The sequence below is a fragment of the Equus przewalskii genome, chromosome 7 (genome assembly GCF_037783145.1).
Source record: "Equus przewalskii isolate Varuska chromosome 7, EquPr2, whole genome shotgun sequence".
In the NCBI taxonomy this organism is placed as follows: Eukaryota; Metazoa; Chordata; class Mammalia; order Perissodactyla; family Equidae; genus Equus; species Equus przewalskii.
In genome coordinates, this window is record NC_091837.1 from 78,077,091 (window position 1) to 78,102,476 (window position 25,386).

At 38.2% G+C, this 25,386-nt stretch overlaps 1 protein-coding gene across 6 annotated transcripts in view; it reads right to left on the reverse strand.

Moving 5' to 3' along the window:
* Positions 1–2,467: 2,467 nt before the first annotated feature.
* LMAN1 (lectin, mannose binding 1) overlaps positions 2,468–25,386 on the reverse strand; it is a 28,526-nt gene continuing 5,607 nt past the window's right edge. The window contains exons 5-14 of one of the 6 annotated variants that reach the window (XM_070627802.1): positions 24,749–24,848; positions 20,749–20,872; positions 19,091–19,149; positions 18,512–18,644; positions 16,684–16,874; positions 16,484–16,554; positions 9,295–9,448; positions 6,309–6,430; positions 5,695–5,757; positions 2,468–4,131 (exon numbers count right to left, since the gene is read on the reverse strand). In XM_070627802.1, the coding sequence (XP_070483903.1) occupies positions 5,721–5,757; positions 6,309–6,430; positions 9,295–9,448; positions 16,484–16,554; positions 16,684–16,874; positions 18,512–18,644; positions 19,091–19,149; positions 20,749–20,872; positions 24,749–24,848 (991 nt within the window). In that variant the 3' untranslated portion in view covers positions 2,468–4,131; positions 5,695–5,720. Of the gene's footprint in view, positions 5,758–6,308; positions 6,431–9,294; positions 9,449–16,483; positions 16,555–16,683; positions 16,878–18,511; positions 18,645–19,090; positions 19,150–20,748; positions 20,873–24,748; positions 24,849–25,386 lie in introns of all 6 variants that reach the window. The other 5 variants (XM_070627803.1, XM_008529408.2, XM_008529409.2 and 2 more) reach the window with 5 other exon arrangements.

A 25,386-nucleotide genomic window follows, 5' to 3' on the forward strand; every position in this document is an offset into this window, starting at 1 on the left:
TCACTGGTGGTGGTTTTCTTCAGGTCAAGGGAGGAATTGAGTATGGCTAAGACTTTAATCTACGTTAGTATCTTTCTAATTAAAGCACTCCAGGAGGGGGTGGGGCAGACGGAAGAGGTGTCGGCTGCTGTAACCCATGCTTATTATTTTATCCGTGGGCATAAGCCCTCTCAGATGATGACTACCCTTCAGATTGTATAGAACTATATAATCTGGATTTTTGCCTAAAATGCTAGTTTTATATATTTTAAGATCTGCTTTCCCTTTTACTAACCTATTTAAAAATGGTCCAGTTTGAAAGACTGACAAAGACTAAGGGTGAGATAGAAACTCTACCCAGAGCTCTGATTGAGAAGGTACATTAAGAATTAGCTCCTTTCACTTCTAGATGCGCTGCCTGGAGCTGAATCCATTCAAACCATTCTCTCTAAATTACCATTTATAATCAGTTATATTCATCTCCATTGAGGATGGTTACTAATTAATAAGGTCTTACAGAATTCAGATGATAAAGTAAAAGCCATAGCCTGTTTCTCTGTTGTTGCTTTATTTTCTCAGTTCAGCATAACTCCCCTTTAGAAAATACTGCACAGGTATTTCATGATATTAAAAAACACTTTTATTTCCCAAAGAAAAGGACAATCTGCTGAAGATCTGTCCTATATATAATATTTTGGTCAGAAAGTGAAATCCCCAAAGCTATACTTACAGCCAGCTTGGTAGGTCTGAATCAGAGGATATTATTTCTTTTTTTTTTTGGAGGAAGATTAGCCCTCAGCTAACTACTGCCAGTCCTCCTCTTTTTGCTGAGGAAGCCTGGCTCTGAGCTAACATCCGTGCCCATCTTCCTCTAGTTTATACGTGGGACGCCTACCACAGCATGGCTGCCAAGCAGTGCCATGTCCGCACCCGGGATCTGAACCAGCGAACCCCGGGCTGCCGAGAAGCGGAACGTGCGAACTCAACCGCTGCGCCACCGGGCCGGCCCCAGAGGATATTATTTCTTAAAGAACAAAACAACAAAAACCCAAATAATAAAAATTAAAATCCATTTTATTATGTTATTAAAGGATTTAGATTATTATAAAATCTATTATTAAAATTCCAATTTATTAGGAATTACGAAATATTATCAACAGTGAGGGTGTCAATTCTAAACTCCAAAGTTAGTTTGTAAAGCAGCCCGTCCCCGGCCAGCCCTTTTCTGTGTGTGTGGGGGGATGTCAGGCATTACACAGACCCTTAGGTGATAACTATACCAGTGTAGTGACTGAATACTCCCTGGTATTGCTTTGTTTTATGAAATCAAATTTCTCATTGTTTCCCCAACAGATAACTTCACTGAAAATGAGATCGTATCTTCAAAACCTTTTTATTCCTCAAATTATTACAATGGTCTTTCCATTTGGACATCCAGTAAACTATTCGCTGCTGTGTATAGAATCTTTCATTCCTCCAGAAAGGGAAAATAAATACCCCAGGATTTGTGAAATAGAACCACTAGGTTTCACCCCTCCAAAGGCTTTTTATCGAACTTGAATAAAATCCCCAATCTGTATGAGGACCTGCAATGCCATGTCCCCAGTGCCCCCAATGAACTTGATAACCTCCAACCAGCATCCAGGACCTATCTACGGTCTAGTTTTTAACAACCCTCCCCTAGAAGTCTCACTGATTAGGTTTTTAAGTTTCTTCTGATTTCTTTCAAACTCGTATAACTTATTTAAATCTTTTATTTTATCCAGTATTTCTGTGTTTGTAGCAGAAGAGGGGTCCATTACCTTAGTCTACGATTTTCTGAAACCACTTCATAAAGAGTGTGTTTTACAATGCTACCAACCCTGTGAGATAAATATTATGAGGAACTGAAGGTCATCTTCAGGGAGTGGTAGAGCCAAGATTCAAATCCAGGTTTGTCTGACATCAAAGCTCTACTCTTTCCTTTTTATATTGTGTGGACTCTCAGATTTGGAATTACTTGGTTAAGGTGAGGAAGATTGGCCCTGAGCCAACATCTGTTGCCAATCTTCCTCTATTTTGTATGTAGGTCACTGCCACAGCCTGGCTTGATGAGTGGTGTAGGTCCACACCCAGGATCCAAAGCTGCAAACCTCGGGCCACCCAAGTGGAGTGCACCAAACTTAACCACTACACCACCAGGCCGGCTCTAAAAGATTTTTTTAAATTGCCATTAATAATGACTAAGAGTTCTACTTTTACCAGTATTTGGTTATTAAAGGTGAGAATATCAAACGCATTGTTTTAATTAATTTGTATTTTTCATTACCAGCAAGGGTAAAGCATTTCTCCATCATCATTTCTACTTCTCTTTTTATGCATCCTCTGCAGGTGGTAAGCCACCTAGGGCAGAACACATAGCACATAATAAATGAAATACTATCACAAATCCAGGCCTATTTGGAAAATAAACTACTTATTATCCAAGATCAATGAAAGAAAGAGGAAATTTACTAAAATATTTCTTTATTTGAATAAGGTCGATGTCATTTCTTGAATTCCAGCTAGCATCAAATAACAATCAGAAAAAAACACTTGACAAAATGTTATCTAATTGAAATTGACAGTGGATAGAAAACCTTTTTAAACTTTAAAAGAAATACACTGAACAGGCAACACACAGATCTAAAAAGTTGCAAGTGGTGATTTTACATTAGATCTTATAAATTTAAAAAACCCCAATATAATCATTTGTTCATGATCTCCCTGTGATAAGCACATGGACAGGAAAAGATAATCACATCTGAATACTCACAACTGTTATTTAGGTTCTTTGCAAAGACTGTGTCTCCACAATGCAGTGGGTCAGGCAATCCCTTATTCAAGTAATTTCTGTTTTCCCCAAATTATCAAAAAGCACAACCGTCTGAGATAAAATGTCACAAAAATAACAATCAGAAAAGCAAAAGGCTTTAGCAGGCAGACTGGAAGATGGGAGTTTTTATGGCTTGACCATGATCTGAAGATAATTTAGTAAGTTTAAAAGCCATCAATCAAAGTACCAAGAGCTACAGGCAACAATCTGTGTTTACTTTGTAGTTGCTAATAAACCAAGAGTTTTACTAAAAAGAACATTAAGTAAATTTTAAGTATGAAACAATCAGTGCACATTTGCTAATGTCATTGACAAGGAAAATGTTATATTATGCTCTCAGCTCAGCTTTAAACCAACAAAGCGAAGCACTTGTTTTTTTCCACTCCCATCTTAGTGGTTCTCAAACATCAGCCTGCTCAGAATCCCTGAGGCGCCTATTGAAACTGATGATCTGAAGCCCCAGGCCTGAGTCTGACCCAGGTGGACTGGAAGGGAGCCCGGAATCTGAATTCCTGACCAGCACTCCGGGAGCCAGCTGGTCTAGGACCACACTTTGAGAATCAGTGATATCCCTTTAATACATAACAAAATATTGTTTGTTTGTGGCTTTACAGTCAAGTTTCAAGCTGAATAAAACCACCAAACAATCAGAACACAAATAGGTATGTTAAATAAGGGTGTCAGCCATTATGTAATTGCATTTCTTTTAAAAAGTGGCATCATAAGCACAATGACTCACTCTAAAATTTTAAAATCAATTATGTTTTCATCCAAGGCACCTGTAAAATACTTGCTGGTGTGAGAGAGGTTAACAAACTCAGTTAATACAAAATAGTACAGATATGAAAGAACACTGGCAGTGATTGATTTTTCCACAGAGCAAACGTTTCTTCAGAAATGAGCTACTTCAATGATGTTGAGGAAAATACACCAAAAGTCAAATAATATGATAAACACCCTGTGCAAACTGCTTTACTGAGGGATTTGCAAGCAAATGAAATTACTAAGTAAAAAAGGAAAAGAATTCCTGCTCCTGCTCTTTCCTAAGAGCTGCCTCCACTTGTACGAAGGACGATCAGGTCTCCCCTTGACTTCCAGCCTGAAACAAGCACGCTGCACAGAGCTGGCGTTCCTTTAATAAGCTCAGGCACATGTGGCCACGGATTTTATCAGACTGGATATTTTGCAGCTTTTTATCTCAAGAGGATTTTCCAAGTGTCATAGTTTACAACTTAAACATTCTTCTGAAGGTATAAATTTTTTTCATAGATTGAGTAAATTCTGTGATGATGATGTTTCTGAAACATGAATTTCAAAATGTTAACACTGCAAAGGAAAAACAATAGAGAAGCATTTTCTGTGTTGAAGTGACTGGAGTATAGTGAGCAATCATTAGAATATTCTCGTTCAGTGTTCTGGGATAAAACTCATATAAAAAGCAACGCTTGGACTGCTCGTGTACATAGTACTAGTTAGGTATTGCTATAATGCAGAGTTCTTTGTAGTCTTTGTATAGATTTTGGGCCATTAGCCCAATCTGTAAATGACATTTGAGAGCAAATTTATCAAGACTTGCAAGAATTAAATAGTACTATTTTATAAAACAGTATTATTTTGCATTCTATGACAAATGAAAGATAACCACTTCAGCCTTTTAAAAGAGGTAAAAGAGTATCTTGAAGCCAGCAAAAATAAGTCTACACCAGCTGTGAAAACAAAATTGTGTGCATTTTGAAATGTCATTTACAGACTGTTGCTATAATACCTAGAACAACTCTGTACAAAGACTCAAACAACCTCTTCCAGTCTGACATTTCAAAGTTAAGCTTACTAACAAGTCCTTCACAATACCCTTAGTTCTAGCATTAAAAGAAAAATCAGAAGTATTAACTCTATTTTTCAAATTTCTCCTTCAAAAATCTTAACACTGCTTTTCCTACAGCCTCCTTGATTTAGACGAGTCTGCAGTCGCACCACCAGGCTGCACGGAGTAATGGAAACCAGGACATAGTGGTAGGCTTTGTGGACTGAAAATATCCTCAGAACATGTAACCTGAGCTGAATCTACATGCTACACAAAAAGGGAGAAGTTAGTTCCTTAAATTATAAATATAAATGCAAAAATTATTTTCATAATATTACTGACACTGCTGGAATGAAGACATTCAAGAATATGAGCAATCATGAAATAAATACATTACCAGGCAAAATACCCATAAAAACCATTATCAGAGGAATGTTTTCACTTAAATGGTTTTTCAGGCAAAGAGCAGCTCTTAATTTTCCCCCAAAATTTCGTTTAAAAGTGAAATACATCCTTGGTAAACAGAGGGAAAAAATACTTGAATAAACATTCTGAAGCCTATTTTTCAGATCCTTATGTTCTCAGACAAAACATTCTTTGATTTCAAACGGAGTCGTATTAAAGGATTGCAGGACTGGGTCTCAGAGTAGGAAATTCGGACCTCTAAAGAGGCTTTGCTTACAAAATAAGCATGATGGGGAGCTTCAGAACTCAGATGTTTGGGGCAGGAGGGCAAGTGTGTCTACGTTGCCTAAAGAAACCTCCCACACCAAAGACTTAGGGGTAACTTTCCTATCTAGGGTGGCCCCCACTTTCTATTATTTACCCTCTTACTTATCAATATTCTGTTCGGTGGCTGTATTCTACTGGCCAGAAATTCACTGAAGTTTAAATAGATTTATGTACTATGCACAAATTTACATGTGGTTGTCTTTACGGTTTATTCTCACTGCAAATCAATGTTTAAACGGTTATTTTACACAAAATTTAATAATTTAGACTATGAAGCAATTTAAATACTTAAATTCCCTCAAAAAGACATTTTGTACAAACATACATGATGTACACATATGAAAATGGTGGTCAAAAGAATTTTTTGGCAGCTGCTTCTTGCTGAGACCTAAGGGAAAAGAGAAAGAAAAGAAATCTGAAAGAAGTTGTACATACTTTGGAAAGAAATAGGGTTGTTTAAAATTAAAATATACAATGCCTTTTGAAATATAAAATACATTAGGATAAGCCTACATTCTATATATCCACTCCCATGTGAACTGAAAGAAACTAGAAATAATATCTGCTTTGTATAAACCTGATTTTATAGGTACTGAAAAGTTCTATTATGGACATAGATAACTTTATTGAGTATTTAAAATTAAATACAGGGGCTGGCCCCATGGTGTGGTGGTTAAGTCTGGTGCACTCTGCTTTGGCAGCCTGGGTTCGTGGGTTCAGATCCTGGGCGTGGACTTACACCACTCATCAAGCCATGCTGTGGCAATGACCCACATACAAAATAGAGGAAGACTGGTATGGATGTTAGCTCAGGGCTAATCTTCCTCAAGCAAAAGAAAAAAAAAGATTGGCAATAGACGTTAGCTCAAAGCAAATCTTCCTCACCAAAAAAATAAAATTAAATACAGAAAAATCTTGGGTCAAATTTTAGAGACTTACCTATACATGATATAACCAATGAATAACACCGTTTGTACCACTACAAATACAATGAAGTGCACCGTAGATAAACATGATGGAAATGGTGGTAGTTCTGGGCATTTTGGTCTTTCATTTGATGGCTGTAAGACAAAAAACTTTCTATTACAATTAGTCAAATGAGTATTTTAGAAAAAGAAAGAAATGTGAAATCTTTATAGAACTCATGGTCTATTGTATAAACTCAAGTATGTTCATTTATTCATCCCATAAATATCTCCCACTCCCTCAACTTTTACCACCAAACTTTCTGAAAGAGTAGTTGACACTGGAAGGCCTCCACCTTTTCACTGTCTAGTCACTAACTCACTGTCATCTGGCTCCTATCTTCATCACAGTGACAATGACTTCAGTGTCCTTGAAGGTCACAGACCAGGAATTCCCTGGACGCTTCCAGTTTACACTTGCTGTATGAATTACAAATAGCATCACTTTCACTCTCAAAACTGTTCTGGTGCAGACAATTACATGGGTAGCCTACCAATGAACTACATGACAAATATAATGGCTTTTTCTCAGCTCTCACATCCTCCCCAATCTCCCAGCATTCAACACTGGTAATTCGTATTTTGAAAAATGTTTCTTTTCCTATTTCCATGAGTATTCCTTCTCTTATAAGGAGGTAATTAAATACCAGGGACAAAGATTTCATCAACATATCCAAACAGAATGGCTTTTAAGACAAAGTTGGGACCAAGTTCTTCAGTACATATATACCACCCACAGCATCAACTTGGCCATTGCAACAAAGGCTAAAGATGGGGGAAAATAACCTCAAACAGAACTAAGGAATAAGTTAGTGAAAAACTTAAAACTAAAAAAATTTAAAAATACCAAAGTTTTGCCTTCTAATACTGTCTCTTATGCATGTTAAACTTTGAAAAAACGTTACCTGTTTTTAATATTTATCGCCAATCTCCAAAAAGGTAGATAGAGCTTACACTAAAAAAAGACCTAACAAAGTTAAAAAACAAACAAACAAACTTCAAAAGATGAACCAAGTGAGACAGCAAAAGTAGCTGGAAAAAGAAGAGTGTTGCCTACAGAAAGCTGCCGTCACTCAGAGTGCACTGTGCAATCGTGCTTCCTTAACAGCCCGGACAGAAGGACGTACGAGTTACCCAGCGTGCGTCTGTTCATCAAAAGGGTTTGTCAAGAGAAAGATTTATCTTTTTCAAAGCTGTTTAAAGATATCATTCCTCATAACCAGAGCCATGTTTATTTTTTCTTAAGAAAACTTAGAGAAAAGAATCTAGGGGGAAAAATACCTGAGACTGATAGCTCCACTAATTGGAATAGCAATTTATTAAGAAAAAAAAAAATCTATTCAATAGGCTATGGAAGCACAATGGGGAACACATAGACATTTGCATCATATGGAATAATTCTACCTTGAATATTAAAAATGAGCATCAGCGGCAATCCTGAGAAAAAAGAACAAAGCTGGAGGCATCGCAATCCCTGACTTCAAAAATATAAAAGATATAGTAATCAAAACAGCATGGTATTGTTCAAAAACAGGCACAAAGATCAATGGAACAGAATTGAAAGTCCCGAAATAAAAACACACATCTAGTTAATCTTTAACAAAGGAGCTGAGAACACACACAGAGAAGGAAAACCTCTTCAACAAACGGTGTTGGGAAAACTGGACAGCCACATCTAAAAGAATGAAAGCAGACCATTCTCTTACGCCATTCACAAAAATAAACTCAAAATGGATCAAAGACTTGAAGGTAAGACCTGAAACCATAAAACTTCTAGAAGAAAATATAGGCAGTACACTCTGACATCAGTCTTAAAAGGATCTTTTTGGACACCATGTCTTCTCAGACAACGGAAACAAAAGAATAAACAAGTGGGACTTTATCAGACTAAATAGCTTCTACAAGGCAAGGGAAAACAGGATTGACATGAAAAGACAACCCACCAAGTGGGAAAAAATATCTGTAAATCATATATCTGACAAAGGGTTAATCTCCATCATATATAAAGAACTCACACAACTCAACAACAAAAAATCAAACAACCTGATCAAAAAATGGGCAGAGGATATGAACAGATATTTTTCCAAAGAAGATATACAGACGGCCAACAGGCACATGAAAAGATGTTCAACATCACTGATCATCAGGGAAATGCGAATCAAAACTACACTAAGATATCACCTTACACCCATTAGAATGGCTATAATAACCAAGACAAAAAATAACAAATGCTGGAGAGGTTGTGGAGAAAAGGGGACCCTCATACACTGCTGATGGGAATGCAAACTGGTTCAGCCACTATGGAAAACAGTATGGAGATTTCTCAAAAAACTAAAAATAGAAATACCATATGACACAGCCATCCCACTACTGGGTATGTATCCAAAGAACTTGAAATTGGCAATTCAAAGAGAGTTACACACCCCTGTGTTCATTGCAGCATTATTCGCAATAGCCAAGACATGGAAGCAACCCAAGTGCCCAACAACTGATGAGCGGATAAAGAGGATGTGGTGTATATATACTATGGAACACTACTCAGTCATAAAAAATGACAAAATCGTTCCATTCACAACAATGTGGATGGACCTTGAGGGTTTGAGGTTAAGCTAAATAAGCCAGACAGAGAAAGACAAACAACACATGATTTCACTCATATGTGGAAGATAAACAAACACATGGACCAAGAGAACTATTTAGTGGTTACCAGGGGGAAGGGGGGTGGGGAGTGGGCACAAAGGGTGAAAGGGTGCACCTATAATATGACTGAAAAATGATAATGTACAACTGAAATTTCACAAGGTTGTAAACTATCATAACCTCAATAAAAAAAAGGAAAAAAAAGAGCATTAGCATTAACCAAAAAGTTGAAACACTGGCAGCAGAATAAAGTAGACAATGTGTTCTTCCTTTCCTAAAGAAGACAGTGATAACCAGCAAACTCGAGGGAAAGGACTCACCAGGGTTCGCTGCACTAAGTTATCTATGTCCCGCTTCACTACGTGAAGGTGCTCCTTGATGTCGTTGAAGTGCTGGGTGGTCTCATAAACTCCCCCTGCAGAGCCAGGATGCTGGATGCCACTGACCAGCCTGAGAGTTTCACTCATGGAATTCCTGAAACAGAAAATCCCATCACACAATGGAATCACCAGAAAGATGATTTCTTCAGTCACAGGTTTCAAATGGTAGGTTACATTTCTAAGCCCAATATATTAGATCATAAAAAAAAGATAAAGAAAATCTACATTTTAAAAAGTGAATTGTCTTCAAGATCGGAAAGTAATTCATAAAACTACAACTTAACGTTATGCCTTTATCTTTTACTGAAGGTCATCTAACTACATAGAGAATAACCACAGAGAGAGAGTAACATTAAATAATTTGTGTTAAAACCAATACCATAAATGGATATTGAATAACATAATGGATGATACTTTTAATGAACTTAAATCTCCCTAGGTGTTTAACGTAGTGCAATAAAGCATTAACCCATCAGGCCTGGGATGCCCAAACCCTGCACATTCCAAAGGTTTCAAGACTGGCCCTTGACTCCCGGAGGTAACCTCCAAGCCCCTGGAATATCCTGCCTGTTAAGAGTGTCTTTGTCCCCGTGGGGCCTTGGGCCACACCAGATAGTTTATGCCAGCAATGTGATGTATGTTTTGCTTGCCTGGGGCCATAGGCTATTCTATCAGTTTGACCTCTACAGGGACCGGAGATGGAGTAGTTAAGGACAGCCAATTGGGTGCTCCATGCCTATGTGACTGACATGATAAATCCTGGGAACCAGAGCTTGGGTGTGCTTCCTCGGCTGGCAACACTTTGTGCATGTTGTCACACATCACTGCTGAGAGGAATAAGCACTGTATGCGACTCCACTGGGAGGGGACAACTGGAAGCTTGTGCCTGGGTTCTCCAACTCCACCATATGCACTTTTTTTCTTTGCTGATTTTATTCCATATCCTTTTTTGGGTAATAAACCGTAACTGTGATTGTAGCAGCTTTTCTGAGATCTGTGAATACTTTCAGCAAATCACAGAACCTAGGGGTGGTCTTGGGGACCCCTACGACAAATGTAATTCTATTTCTCCTTGCAGTTCTATTAGACGGCCCCTCTATACAAACCTAGTGCTTCAACTAGAACTCAACTGAAGAAGCATCTATCTGTTTCAAAGATGAAGGAAAAACTGCTGTTTGGCATACTGAGCAATGGCATGGAAAGTCTCCAACGTGGTATGTTTTTGAAGGGTAATTTTGACCTTATACAACATTTTCCCTTACACACTGACTTCAGAATATAATCTGCATGTAAAATGTGATTCCACTATTCAGATGTAAGATAAAGAGCTCTACCACTGAGTATGCCCTTGGATATGAGTCTATAAGCATGATAGTAAAAGATTACAAACATTTTTTTTAAATAATGGTAGAAATATAACAGGACTATTTATTAAGAAAGGAATGTATGTGAATTTCAATTTACCTGAAAATGTCCGGTTATTTTACCTAGGAGTACTTAAAAAGCTCTATAAATGGCAAATAGTTTATCTTATTAACATTTATATTACAAAATATCTCAAGTGATTTCTGAATAAATGACATGCTGATTAAAATTTCTTTTAATGGCACATATGCTCAAAAAAAATTCTAAGCTTTTCCACTAAAACCCAAATTAAGAATTACATTTTAATACATCTAAAATACTTACTAAGAATAAAGCATCCCAGAATCTGTAACTTTCTCACATATCTGCATTTAAAAACATTGCTTCCCAGAAGCATGAACTTGCTTAGATATAAACATCTTTCCATCATACAAAGGTTGAGTCACTTAATGTGTTCCTAATCATTCATTTGCCTGTTGATTCTCCTAACATTTGTTTGGTACATGTTATGAGGCAGGTATTTTTAGGGATATAAACAGTGTGAGAAAAAGACAATTCCTGCCCTGCCAAGACTAATAAATAGTCTAGCAGGAGAGCAACGTGATGGAGGCACATCTAGGGTTCTATGACGAAAGCTGCATGTAACTCAGCTAGGCACCTGGGGGGGCTGAGTTGTTAAAGGATAAGGAGGGTCCTATGAGGGTGGGATTGTGCGGGAAGGAGGGTATACTTAACTTAGGCAACAGGTCAAGTGAAAAGAGGGCTGGGCAGAACCCTACACAAAAACACGTGTTAAGGGATGATGGAAGGAAGAGCAATGGATGAAGAAAACTAAACGGAAGCCAAGAGGCCACAGAGCGCCAAGAGCGAAAGGTCTGCTAGAAGCCTTACAGGGAAAATGTCTCAAGGTGGAGGGAGTGGGGAAAAGCGTCAGCTGCACAAGAAGTCCAGACAGAGGAAGACTGAAGGTGTTCATTACGAGGGCACGAGTGACTGCAGAAAGAACGGTTTAGTGGTATGAGGACAAATTACAGTGGTTTGGAAGCAGAGACAGGTAGCTTGGTCACTTTTTTAGAAACTCAGCTAAAAAGGAAGGAAAAGAGAAACAACAGTAAAAGGAATAGAAAGGGGCAATTAAAGGTTGGTGTGTTTTGCTTAGTTCTGAATAACACAAGCACAAGCGCTTTTATAAATGGAAGCAGCAGCACTGAAGGACAAGTTCAGGTAGAAGACGGAGAGAGGACCACTGACAGAGCACGGGTCAGAGAAGCAGAGAGTCTGATGCAGAGCTAAGGATTGGCCTGGACACAGCTGAGTGGATGGAGACGGTGGGGGAGGGAGGCTGGGGCACAGAGAGGAGGGCGAGGAGACAGGTCATCTCCCAGGCAGAGTGGCATTGGTGGGCTGGGTTATGGGGCTTAAGGAGAGTGCTGCATATTTTGAATGAGATAAGTGATGATCAAGAGTGAATAAAGACTGCTAGGCAGCTTAAATATTACATTACAGGACAGGGTAAAGGTACAGAAGAGAGTAACCAAGAGCAAGGTCCCAGAAGAGCATGAAATATTCATGTGAAAATGTCTAGCACAGTACCTAGAATGCAACAGGCACTCATTAATTAGATAAAGGTAAACAAGAAATGCTAAATGCTGCCTACTCACCAAAAAAGAGCATTTATACTTTGAATTCAGCATTTAAAAAATATAACAAATTAACAAACGACACAAGCCAACATATATGAACGGCAAAGCTCAAACAGTATCTGTAACACTGTGCACTGAAAAGGCCTAGAAGCAATGACAATCCAGTAGCAATCAGCACTAGACTGTCTATAAATACCATTTCCCACTAAAAGACCAGGGTCCCAAAGAAAAATGCCTTTTGCCACGTGTGACACAGAAATGTACAAGAGAACCCTTGGAAGTCTCACACCCCAAAGGAAGGAAGCCACCAGCAACTAATGGGGCAGGACACAGAAGCTAACTTGTAGGGGCTGCTAGCGGCCAAAGTTGAGACAATTTTGACATCAATTATAAAGACTAGTGGATCAAAACAGCAACATACATTAAAATCCATGAGTTGAAAAAAAAAAATCACCCCTCAATACCACATTGTTTAATAGTGGAGATTGCCAGAGCACCAATTCATTATTCTGAAAAATACGGAGAAAGAATCAAGTATTTATCTTGCTTTTCCTGAACTATTTCAGGATAACAGAGAATTGACGTGAAAAATTCTTTTTAAATGGAGAGGGAGTTTTAGAATGGGAGTGTCAACTCTTCCCCAACCTCCAATGAAATGATGGATTCAGGCTATGGCCATCACTGGCTACTAAAACTTAAAGAGAGGTTGATGGGGGCCCTTTATAATGAATGGCCCAGGCTGACAACATCTGGTTACTAACGACTGTTCAAAGTCTTGGCGATTGGAATATGAGGGAGGGCTCTTATATTATTCTCAACTTTTTGGTATTTGAAAATTTCTATAATGAAAACAAAACTGTCAAGGCTTTATGGTTTGCTAGAAAGAGTACTTGAAAGTGAGGAGACAACGAGAACTAGAACTAGATCCATATTGTCATCTTTTATCATTCAGGGCCTTTTTTTCTCTTTCTGTGAACTGAAACGGGTTGAACTACACATTTCTGCTATGATTCCCTAAGAATATGAAAATGCCTGAAGACACAAACCACCTTTTCCATTAAAGGCAAATATTTCCTATCTTCGTACATTTTTTTGTGAAGCTTAATCCTGAAGAAAAAGTTCTAGAGGACAAATTCAGAAATTTGAGTTCACTTTTTACACTAAGTTATTGTATGAATGACATCTGTTCTCAATTAGTAAGTGGGAATTTACAAGGATTGCTAACTACCCTAAGTAAGTGCTTTCATGGATAATGCAACTGGATAGCTAGGATTTACTAACCACTAACTGAATGTGAAGATGTTCTGGTGTTACCGTTAAGTGAAACAAGCAAAGCACAAGAGTCTCTTGAGTATGCTGCCAGTCAGATGAGAAAGGAGGGATCTAAGACAATACACGTGTGCAGAAGAAATACAAGAAGCAACAAACCAGAAATTAATGGGATGGGTTACCATGGGAATGGGGTAGAAGTGCTGAAGAAGGAGTGATACTTCAATGAATAAATATATATCTATTTTGGCTCTTAGAATCTCTTAGAACCACAGTATTCACATACCCTTCAGATATCCAAAATATCAAATTAGAATCAACTAGATGTAGGAGGAATATAAACACTAACAAAGAACCTAACTGTATCGTAAATGAACCATAACCAGACTGAAGAGAGTGGGGAAGAAGAGAACTAAACTAAGTAACTATCTGGAAAATGGTGTCTGGACTAGATACTGTTAAGGCTACAGGCAAAAACAACTTTATGAAAAGGAACTTTACATAAATCTGTCAGTAAATGTATTTCTCACAGGAATATGGGTTAACAATTTGAAACCACTTTGTGTGTACTTTATGTGCACAATAAAATTGAACCAATAAGTAAATATACTACAGATAATAAAAACCAGGTTTCTCCCTGTTGGAGAAAGAATTTTCAAACAGGGAAAGGAGGAAGGCTAAAATCAACCTAGTAGTGCTCAGTCCAACTCGAATCCAAAGTATCCAGATAAATCATGGTTTTTTAATACAAATGTAGGTTGATGGATACAAAAATATAGATAGGTATATCTGTGTGGGTTAGCATACATTCCTGTATTCCCTAGCTCTGTCCGCCAAGAAGGCCTAGAAGCAATGGCACCCCAGTAGTAATGAGCACACCTAGCGCCCAGATCTTGGTTTCTAAATACCTTTCTCTAATAAAAAGAACGAGCACTCAGTAAAGAAGTGGTTGATTCTAGAGGTGGGGCAGAAAAAATACAAGATGAGCCTGAAACGTAGGGTAGTACTAGAACATAAAGAAATGCCTGAAAAAGGATGGGGTCTTGCTGAAAGAACACAGAAGTCAACTTGGAGGAGTTCCTAATGACCAGAGCTGGAATAATTTGAGCAAGAAAATAAATAATGATAGTAGTGGATTGTAACTCATATAATAAATATTCATGAGTCCATACTGAAATAAATAATTGATTAAATAAATAAATGGGGGATGTGAGATAGCTGGTCCTTACGGAATTACAATAAATAAATGTAGACGGAATCAAAGCAGCATTTGGTAAACACCACATTCTTGTTTCAGACAAGACATCAATGGATGCTAAAAACTAGTAAGCAAAAGTTTAAAGTGAAACAGGATATTTACATAGTCTCAAAGTATCTTTCCCAAAATATCTAACCTCCGAGGGAAAGATAGTAACTTTGAAGTACAGAAACAAGCAAGAAACCACCAGAATCAAACGATAACAGTCAACATCACCTGTCATGAGATACATCGACATCATGCACATGATACACTGTTGTATTCCTGTCATGATAAGAGCAAACACCAGACAAACCCAAATCGAGGGACACTGGACCAAAGAACTGATCTAATGCTCCTGGAAATTGCCATGGTCATGAAAGACCAGGAAAGATGCACTATTTCAGACTGTAGAAGGCTAAAGAGAAATAACTAAATGCAACGTGTGATCCTGGATAGGATCCTGGAAGAGAAAAAATGCACTGGTGGAAAACTGGTGAAATCTGAATGAGATCATTAGTTTAATTAGTAGTCCTATACCAATGTTAATCTCTTGGTTCTGATAATTGTACTACGGTCACGTAAGATGTTAACATTAGGGGAAGATGAACAAGGGATATATGGAAACTGTGCTATTTTTGCAACATCTGAAGTCTAAAATTAGATCACGATAAAAATTCAAAAACTGTTACATGATCCAGGCTATTTCTAAGAGAATTTATTCATTTAGCATCATGAATATTTTAATCATGAGTTTACAACTTAAAGATTTTTAAATATGCCAAACAGTACAATGGAAAGAAATAGAAATTTGCAGTTACAAGTTGGGTTGCCTTTAATCACTAGGTGTTATATATCATCACCTTCTGTTTAACCTAATCCTGTTTAATATTCCCGTCCTAAAGAACTCACCTTGACGTTCTTGTTTGTCAAGGGCTGTATTGGTTGGGGCAGTGCTCTAAAGTACTAGCTTATGAAATGTGACATTTTGGCTGTTTCTCTGTTTCAGGTATTGAAAGCTGTTAATTATCTACATAAATGAAGCCTATTTAGAAACTTATCAATGTTCCAAGGACACAGTATCTCCTCTCTGCTCCAACCCTTTGTCCCTCTTAGGGACAACCCTGTCTCTCTTAGGGTACAAGATGAAATAAAAAAGAGGTAGTCACACATAGCATACTTCCTTCAAAATGATTTCATTCCATCAAAAAGAAGTTCCTGCATCAGATACGCTTGTATTATACTCCTACAATGCTATGCACGCTTATTCCCCTAGTATTTTTCATAGAATTGTTATATATTACCCATATTATTTTTATATTTAATAAATGTATGAATATTCCTGGCTGTTAAGTAACTGGGACAAAACTAGTTCTTAAAGATGCTAAAGCATTTTTTTCTTTTCTAGCTTAGAACAATTAAAAAATTTAGACATGTTTGCAGTTTCTAAATATCAATAGTTTCTGTACTTTATATTCCCCTATTTATAAAATGAATCTAGAATGTGCTTCTTACCCTCCCACAGGAATCTTACAATAACGTGCTTGCACATCTACAGAAGTCATGAATTTAACATAAAGATATCACATAACAGACACTACTTTTGTACACTTACTTCACTTCATTTACTTGTCTCAGAATCTCATGCTGAGCATTCACAACAGTATCCAGTTCTTGTTGAGTGATCTGGAGGAAAAACAAGATGCCATTCAATAATCCACATTCCACAGGAACATTCGGCAGAGCAGCCTCTCTTTCCTACTTCTCCTCCATCAAAGGCTAACTCAGGCATACCTGCACATTTCAAAAGCTCACCTGTCCGTGCTGCCCCGGGACTCCTGCTCCTCTTTTAGAGATCTCCTCTGTCAAGGAAGAGACATATCTTCTCTGTTCATCAAGAATCATATCTAACTGTCGGTTCAGCTGCTTGATTTCAAGATGAATACGATTCTGTCCTTCAAAGATTTGTCTCAGCTCACGATCTCCTATACTCTCAAATATTTCATCTGCTGAAATAGAAATTACAAATTAAGTTAGAACCACCTACACATATGAAGTTTTCAAAATACCATAAGTGACCAAAGTATCAACATATACTAAAATTAGAACATCATCAACACAGGGCTATGATCTCCGCAATAGTAAACATGCAGATAATTAATTCAATCATGATTAAATTACTGTTTTAAAAAAAACTGTTTTATTGAGGTCATATTGGCTTTTAACACTGTATAAATTTCAGGTGTACATTATTATATATCAGTTTCTCTACAGTCTGCATTGTGTTCACCACCAAGTCTAGTTTTTATCCGTCACTATACACGTGTGTCCCTTTACCCCTTTTGCCCTTCTCCCCTGCCAATTACTGTTTGTTTTTACCGTCTTTGGCGGTTGAACACTTGTGATAAATTAGGTCTGAATTTTTTCACCTAAAAATCATTTCCTCCTTCAAATACACTATGTGATTCTATTTATATGAACAGCCAGAACTAATCTATGTTAATAGAAATCACAATAGTTGTTGTCTTTGTGGAGGTGGGCTTGACTTGAAAGAGGCATGAGGGAACTTTCTGGGGTGATAAAAATATCCTGCGTATGGACGTGAGCGATGGTTTAAGTGGGTATACCCATTTGTCAAAATTCATCAAACTATGCTCTTAAAAGTTGTGCATTTTACTTACATAAAAGACTAAGAAATGGAGTTGAGAACAGCTGATTTTCTTTTTATACCTGACCATGCTGAACATAGAGCATTTCATTCAAACACTTACTGCAATAAGCTTCAGGATATGCTCACAAAGCATATGTGATGTTTAACACAAACTGAATAAAAGAATGAAATTTATCTTTCATTTTTATCTTAAGCCTGAATCACACTGTTGATCATTTAGAGAATCACATACTACATGGTGAGTTCAAAAGTTAGCCACAGGCTTATGAAATACAGCCTTGAACACCGTGCTGATGGGGAACAACCCAGACAATAAAAGTTAGCAGATAATTTTTTAAAGTCACTCCATTTGGCCCTAACATGTTTTTTCTTCATGTGTAGTACACTTAAGTTCTTAATTACATTGGCTTAAACTAGTATTTCAAAATTTTCAACCTTTAAAGTCCAGAATTCTATTGAGGAGTAAGGGCAGGAGAGCCAGATAATCACTTCACATTACTCTCGTAATAGTTGATAGTTTCCAAGTATTATTTCTCTATTAACAAGGTAACTGTGTGCCACTAAAAGGAAAGACAGAAACCCTGGATGATTTCATTGACTAAATATTTACTGAGTCTCAACTCCTAGGTCAGCACTGCTGTTGTTCCCTTTTTCTTTAGGTTTCGAGGACACAGCAGTAAACACAACAAACAAAATCCCCGTCCTCACGGAGCTCACCCTCCTGCGGTCCATGTTCATCCATCCACAGCCCCACGGGACCCCTACTGCACACAGCACTCAAGCACACTCTTACTGCTATAAACATCAACCTCCAAGCCCTTTAAAGACGAACGATTTGCTCTTAAATTGTTTCCAGAAAGGACATGGGATGTGCCAGGTAAGAGAGTGAGGATGAAAAGAATGAAAGGGCCAGGTGACACACGAATGCCACAACTACTGCTGCAGCTCTGGGGACAGTTTTCTCCAACTCACCCGGATGCCCCTGAAGGTCAGGGTGGTCCTTCTGGAATTCCTCTTTTTTTTTATCCAGTTCTTGTTGAAAGTGCTCAAATTCCTCCTGATACTTTTCTTTTTCTTTTTCTGAAATTTCTTTATCCAGTGTAGGCTTTTTTGGAATTTAAGAATAGATCAATAAAAAAATTAAAAAGGTAGGAAAATAAACCTTAATATATGTTCTTTTTCTCTTTTAACTACTCTACCATGAGTTGAAAGGTTAACATAAAAATGTTACTTCTTATTTAAACCACAGCCAATTTACTCTTGCTACTAATAATTCCAACAAAGAGTAACAGTAGCCACTAGCATTTTTTAAGTGCTTTTTAGCAGAGCATGTCTTATTTAAGGCTTACAATGTCAGGAGGTGGCCAGGACGAAACCTCAGTTGTGCAATGAAGAAATGCAGCGTTACAGAGGTTTGTACTTGTACAAGGTCATGCAGCAGGAACTAGCAGAAACGAGGTCCGAACCTAAGTCAGTCTTCCCAGGTTTTCAGCTATGAGGCAATACGAGTGAACTAAAAACAAACTTTTTGAAAAAAATGTGTATACTTACTGGCTCTTTCCCAGGCTCAGTCAATTGGAAAGTCAGAAAAGAAAGGACATCATGGTCATCTACAAATTAAAAAAAAAAAAATCTAAAAAAGTTTCATAATTATTTTTATGGTCGTAAATTTACTTTATAGATATCTACTGCTTTAAAAAATAATCAATAAGAGAAATAACAAAAATTAGCTCTAATTTAGTAAAGGCAGTGGGGTTCTGTGAGCTTAGAGATAAAAATTCATCTGAAAGATTTACATTAGAAATAAGCTAAAATTCACTTTCTTAAATCCTAAACCAGAACACTGCAGCAGTGTTTAACATACAACAGATGTTTACTAAGTGTCTGATAAGGGAATGAAGAAACAAGTGAAGGGTGAAAACAAGCCCAAACCCCTCATCCTGCAACCAAGATCCTCCCGTATTTCCCCACCAATCTCCTTCGTGGACTACGTGCCAGCCTAACGAGACGAAAGCCTGTCCTTCACGTCCTTCCTGTGCCTGCCCGTCTCTCATTCTCTCTCACAGCGCTCATCACTTCCTGCCTTACTTTCTTGTTAGAACTACGACACTGCTCTGTCCTGGCTTACTGGGACAGTCCTGTTTATCCATGTCATCCTGGCATTACTAGCAGCCTCTCCTTGTACGCCCAAAGCATCCTGATTTCAATAATATGATTACTTTATCTATACATCATTCATACTTATTTCCCTCACACAGCAGACATTAACAATTTTATCTTAAATCACATAAAAAAATGAAATTAATTTCAAGCTGTTTAAGCTGAAAACAGGGACCTAGCAGATCAAACCTCATAATATTGAACCAAAATACCAATCCTGGCTAGCCACATCCACAAAGCAAGAGCAATTAATTTCAGCTGTGCGGCCATCTCGATGCCCTCTGCCACCACCATGGAGATCTAGAGGTGCAGCCAGAGTAGAGAGCAAACTGTATGCTGCAGTGCCAGTTAAGTAACTTCAGAAGTCATGCAGTGTAAAAAGGCACTGAACCCAGGAGTCGGAAATCTAACCCAAGTCCTGCCTGGGGCTGACCACTACTGGCCTGTGATCTTGAGAAAGTCCTTTAATCCCAGATTAAATTCATCTAAAAATAGGGTAAATATGCTCTATCCTCTCTCCCTCCCACCCTGTGTTGTTGTAACAAACAATTCATGTATGTGAAAATAATAAAAATATTATACAATGCGCTATATAAACACAAGATGGTAATGTCAAATAGTAAGTTCATTTATCAATACATGTGGAAGAAAAAAGGTAAATATATCTCGTTCACAGTTTAGTCCCAAGTAATATTTCCTCAGGCTACCACATTCATTTAAATGTGCTGTGATAACTCTTAGGACCCTAAAGCTCTTGGCAACGAGCCTTTTATAGCCTTGACTTTAAATATGTCTCCTTCACTATGAAGTAGCAGCCAAACGGAAGCTCTCATTGACGTAATGTACGCAGTCCCAGCCAACTGTTCACCTACAGAACATAAGTAGAGAATTAGCGGTCCCAAGAGACCACATGACGGGCATCACAGACTATGGGAAGGTTACAACTAGTCTCACAAGGTTAAGAGTAAACAAGTCTACGCAGCTCCAACATATACTATTCCCAATCAAACTCAATTCACAAACTTTTAATATTAATGGGTAAGATTTACCTGCAAGACCCCCAGTTGCGGCAGATATTCCAAAATGCCCTTCTGCGGGGATAATCATATTTTCCACTTTGGCGCAAAATTCATAATCATTTTTATCTGGTGTGAAGCCATTATTGATCATTACCTAGAAAGACATACTGTAGCTATAGGTTTTACAACAGACACTGTAACATGAATTTCAAATAGTCAATTTATGACTAATACTATCTGATCTTTCTATTTGGTCTAATATCCAACTGTCAAAAAGCTATCAGCTTTCTCTCCTATTACAAAGGGTAATCCTTGTCCATTAAATCACCTCGCTTCTTCGGTATCGTTACACAAGTTATTTCACTTATGAAAACAGTTTTTACCTTACTGTGTGTCAAAGGTTTAAAGAGAAAAATCTGATAACTTTTCACGAAAATCTTTCTAAAACAGAATATGGTTCACCTTCTCTCAAGAAGACTTAGGGAACCATGATTACTTCCTCTGAATGGGTCAGACAGAAGAGGACTCAGATTTGTTCCGCAATCTTGGTGACAGAGACAAACCAAGAGGTTGAATTTACAATTTTCACTACAGCTAGTTGAAAATTAAATAGAGTGCCTTAACAAGTAGTGAGCTTCTCTTCATTAAATTAATGAGGTAACTGGACTGTAATAAGTTACAAGAGAGACAGCAAAAGTGACAGAAGTCATTTTGACAAAAAAGGCAGAAAATTAAAAAAAAAAGACATATAAGTATCTACTCTGCAGAATGTATATTTGAAGTAATGACTTTAAATGTCTTTTAAAAAACCTTGGAATTCTAAGAAAGCTCAGGAATCCACCTGACACATGAATACTCTTCTCATGATCCCAGTCAAGCAGTGGTGTAGCCTCTTCAATACCCAGTCACCAGCCTGACCCCAAGCCAAGAGGCAATGGGATAGAGGGGAAGCAAAAGGAGTAGGTCCATGCCACCAGAGGAAGGGCACTTCAATCACTACTTCCAGATGCAAAGTTCTGTCAGTGATAGTCAAAATTAACTCACACAGGTTAACGTCACAGTATTCTGTCCAAATTTTCAGCAAGGAATAAGATACCTGTCAACGTGAAGGGTTAATCTCTATATAACGTAGGATGGAAATGTGAACTATCAACTTTTTTAGATCACCTGCCATTGAGTTGCCTGATATTAATATTTGCTTCCTCTGATCAGTAACGCTCCTATTTCAGTTTACACCTTTTACAACTGGCACTCCTCTACAGAGTCTTTCAAATCAGAATCAGTGATCAGTAAGACATCTGCCTTTGAGAGCTAAAAAAAAAATGGGTTAAGTTAATCCCATTCTAATTCCAATATTAAAAACTTTTCTATTTTAACTGTTCAGTATTTTTCCTTGAATCCCAACAAACTGAAAATTCATCAGGAGTCTTTACTGTCTAGTTCTAATTCTTTTTTTAAAAAAAGGGTACAACGTATTCATTGTACTATGACTTTGGAGGAAGGTGGGGACTGTGACCGTACACGTACAACGTGTCCACTGATTAACAGCAGCAACACTCCTTTACGAGGGCATCAAGAACATTCCTATTCGCCTTATAGGTTTAGCCCACCGTTAAACAGTATACTAGCAGTATTTAAAGTCTCTTGTTTTGACCATGTTTCCTCCACCAATAGCATCTCTTGCTCCCCTTACTTTGCCTTCCCCTCTGATGTTCAAACAGCTGGGACAAGTTAAGCGTGTAAGTCCTAATTTAACAAACATCTCCTGAGTACCTAAAATGGGTACAATATTAGGGACTAGGAGCAATACAGGATATAATGCCTGCACTGAGAAGTTTACAATTATATTGATGAGAAAAGACATTCAAACACAGAGTTAACTAGCAACTCAGGACAATATATTTTAAAATCTACAGAAGCATTGAAAAAAAATACAAGTTTAGGAGAAACAGATCATTATGAGCTGATGTTTGGGAAATCTGATGGAAAAAGGGATCTGAACTAGTGTGTTCAAGAATGAGTATGATTCCTCGAGATAGAAAATTACAGGGGCGAAAGACTGAGCCAACAAAGAATAGAACCACTGAGTCATAGCCATGCGAACTCCCAAGTCTCTCTAGAATGTATTCTTCAGAACACCGGCTCTATAGACCTTCATAGATATTAGGTGAAAAAAGAATTCCATGGTCAAGTAAGACTGAAAAATGTGGGATTCAGTAAATGTTTCTTTATTTCAGGACCTCCCAGAATCTCTAATGTGCTCACATGCGCATTCATGCCCAATCTCTTCTGACCATGGAACTCCTGTGGGAGTACATTTTGCAGGACTATTGTTTTGGGAACTGCTGGCAGGGCTCAAGGCCTCCCTGCAATGGGTCAGCTCAAGTGTGTGATGGTTGGTGCCTGGGCTCTGCCACAGGAAGGTAAGTGGGATTTACTGATGACCCTGATGAGACTGTACAAGATGTATCATTTCAGTGGAATTCAAATCCAAGTCAATCATAATAGACTGGACACTTCCTCTACTCTGAGCTCTCTAAATTAGCGTGGAATATAAGAATGAGCCAACACAGTTTTCCAAGGAACCACCTTTTTCAGAGTTTTATACGCAGGAGTATAAGGCTAGCTCATGATTTAGGGGAAATAAAAATTTATACAAAATATTTTTTACTTATAAGTATTGTATAACCAGATATAGATAGCGTCTTCAAAAAACAAAGCTGACACTGCATTAGTGATCTTAGTTATTATAACTGCCAGCTGGATAGATCCACCGAAGTATTACTCTAAACTCAATTTGTCTACTCATTATCAACCCTCTGCTTTCCCACTCCTCCCTCAAACAAACACAAACAAATGTGCTGCTTCTTGGCTAGTTAATGGAACCAGGCAAGTTACTGGAACCACTTAGTTGTAAAATTGGCCAGAAATTCAGGAACTATCTTTGACTCCGCATCTGTATTCACCTCCCTACCCCCTAACAAGCTAGCACTAAGTCCTATAGTCTCCACCTCCTAATCATCTCTCCTCTGTCTTCCCTCTACCTGGTTCACACCACAAGTGGAGTCTCGCAGTTAAATTAGTGCTGGGTTTAAATCACAGTTCTGTTACTCATTTGGTATGATGCTGTCCAGGTAACTTAAAATCCCCCATACTCAATTTCCCTGTGTGTAAATGGGGAAGCCTACCCCAGCAGGCTGTTGGAAAGAACAAATGAGAAACCACATATAAAGTACCAGGCACAGGATGTGGCCTCTTAAGAGCCAAGGAGTCTAAATCATCTTATCCTTGGCTCCTTTCACAAATACCATTATAAAAACACTGCTGCCTAAGGCAGCTTCCTAAATTGCAGATTGGACCCTTTCACTTCCTGCTTAAAACTCTTTTAACAGTTTCTTATAGAATAAACTAAATGAGGTCTGCAAGACCCGTTACTGCCGACCTTTCAACCTCACTTCCCACGGGTCTCCTCTATCCTCCAGGCACACAAGACGACTTGCCTTTCCCAAATCTTTCCACTTCTCTCAAGGCCCTCTGCCTGGAACATGCACTCCATCTCGGAAATCTCTATTTCCCCTTCAAGGTGCAGTTCAACTCTGAGAAACTTCCTGACCTTCCCGTCTCCCGCTTGTCAGGATGACAGGATTCTAAACCCTTGATCCCTTAGTGATATCTCTGAGGTAGCATTTATCACAAAGCATAGTAACACTATCTAAGTGTCTCCTCCATGAGACTACAAGCTCTTTGGAGAAAATGACCTTTGTCTTAGGCACATTTGTATCTTGAAGGCTTGGATAAGTATATAATGTGTGGCATACAGCAGGATGCTTAAACATTTACTAACTAAATGCAAACCTACTGGCAAGGTTTTATAACACGCGGCCACTTACATGGAGCTTTGAAGCCACTCTGTTCTCTCAGAGTAACACTGATGAACAATATCCAAATTTAAATACATTTAACTTCTGTCAAGGATTCAGGATGAAAAGCCTTACTAGAATTTGATTATCTCTAAATGCATGTTACTTACTGTCAATGTTTTCTGGTAATATATAACCTTTGCCCGGACAGGATAGGGTTTATTACGAAAGTCCCTCTGGCAACTTGCTAAAGCTTGATTAGCACCATCACTATAGAATGAGGGAAAGGAAAACAAACAAGAAACTTAAAACTTTTTAGTATTTAAAAACTCACTTTTTGAAATTATTAATGTTTGGGAAGATTAAAATAATATCAAGCTATGACAAACTCTTGGGATAGCTGAAGTTATTTCTTCAGAAGACACAAAGTTGACTAAAGCAGCAGTCCTCTACTCCAGGGCAGAATCAGAATCAACATAGGGAGCTTTTAAAAATGCAGATCCTGGGCCGGCCCAGTGGCATAGTGGTTAAGTTCACACACTCTGCTTCAGTGGCCCAGGGTTCATGGGTTTGGATCCTGGGCACAGACCTATACACTACTCGTCAAGCCATACAAGGTAGAGGAACGCTGGCACAGATGTCGGCTCAACGACAATCTTCCTCAAGTACCAAGAGGAAGATTGGCAGCAGGTGTTAGTTCAGGGCCAATCTTCCTCAAACACACACAAAAAAGCAAATTCGCAGATACTGCCCTCAATCAACTGAAGCAGAACCACAGAGAGGCCCAGGCACGTCTACTCCAAATAGC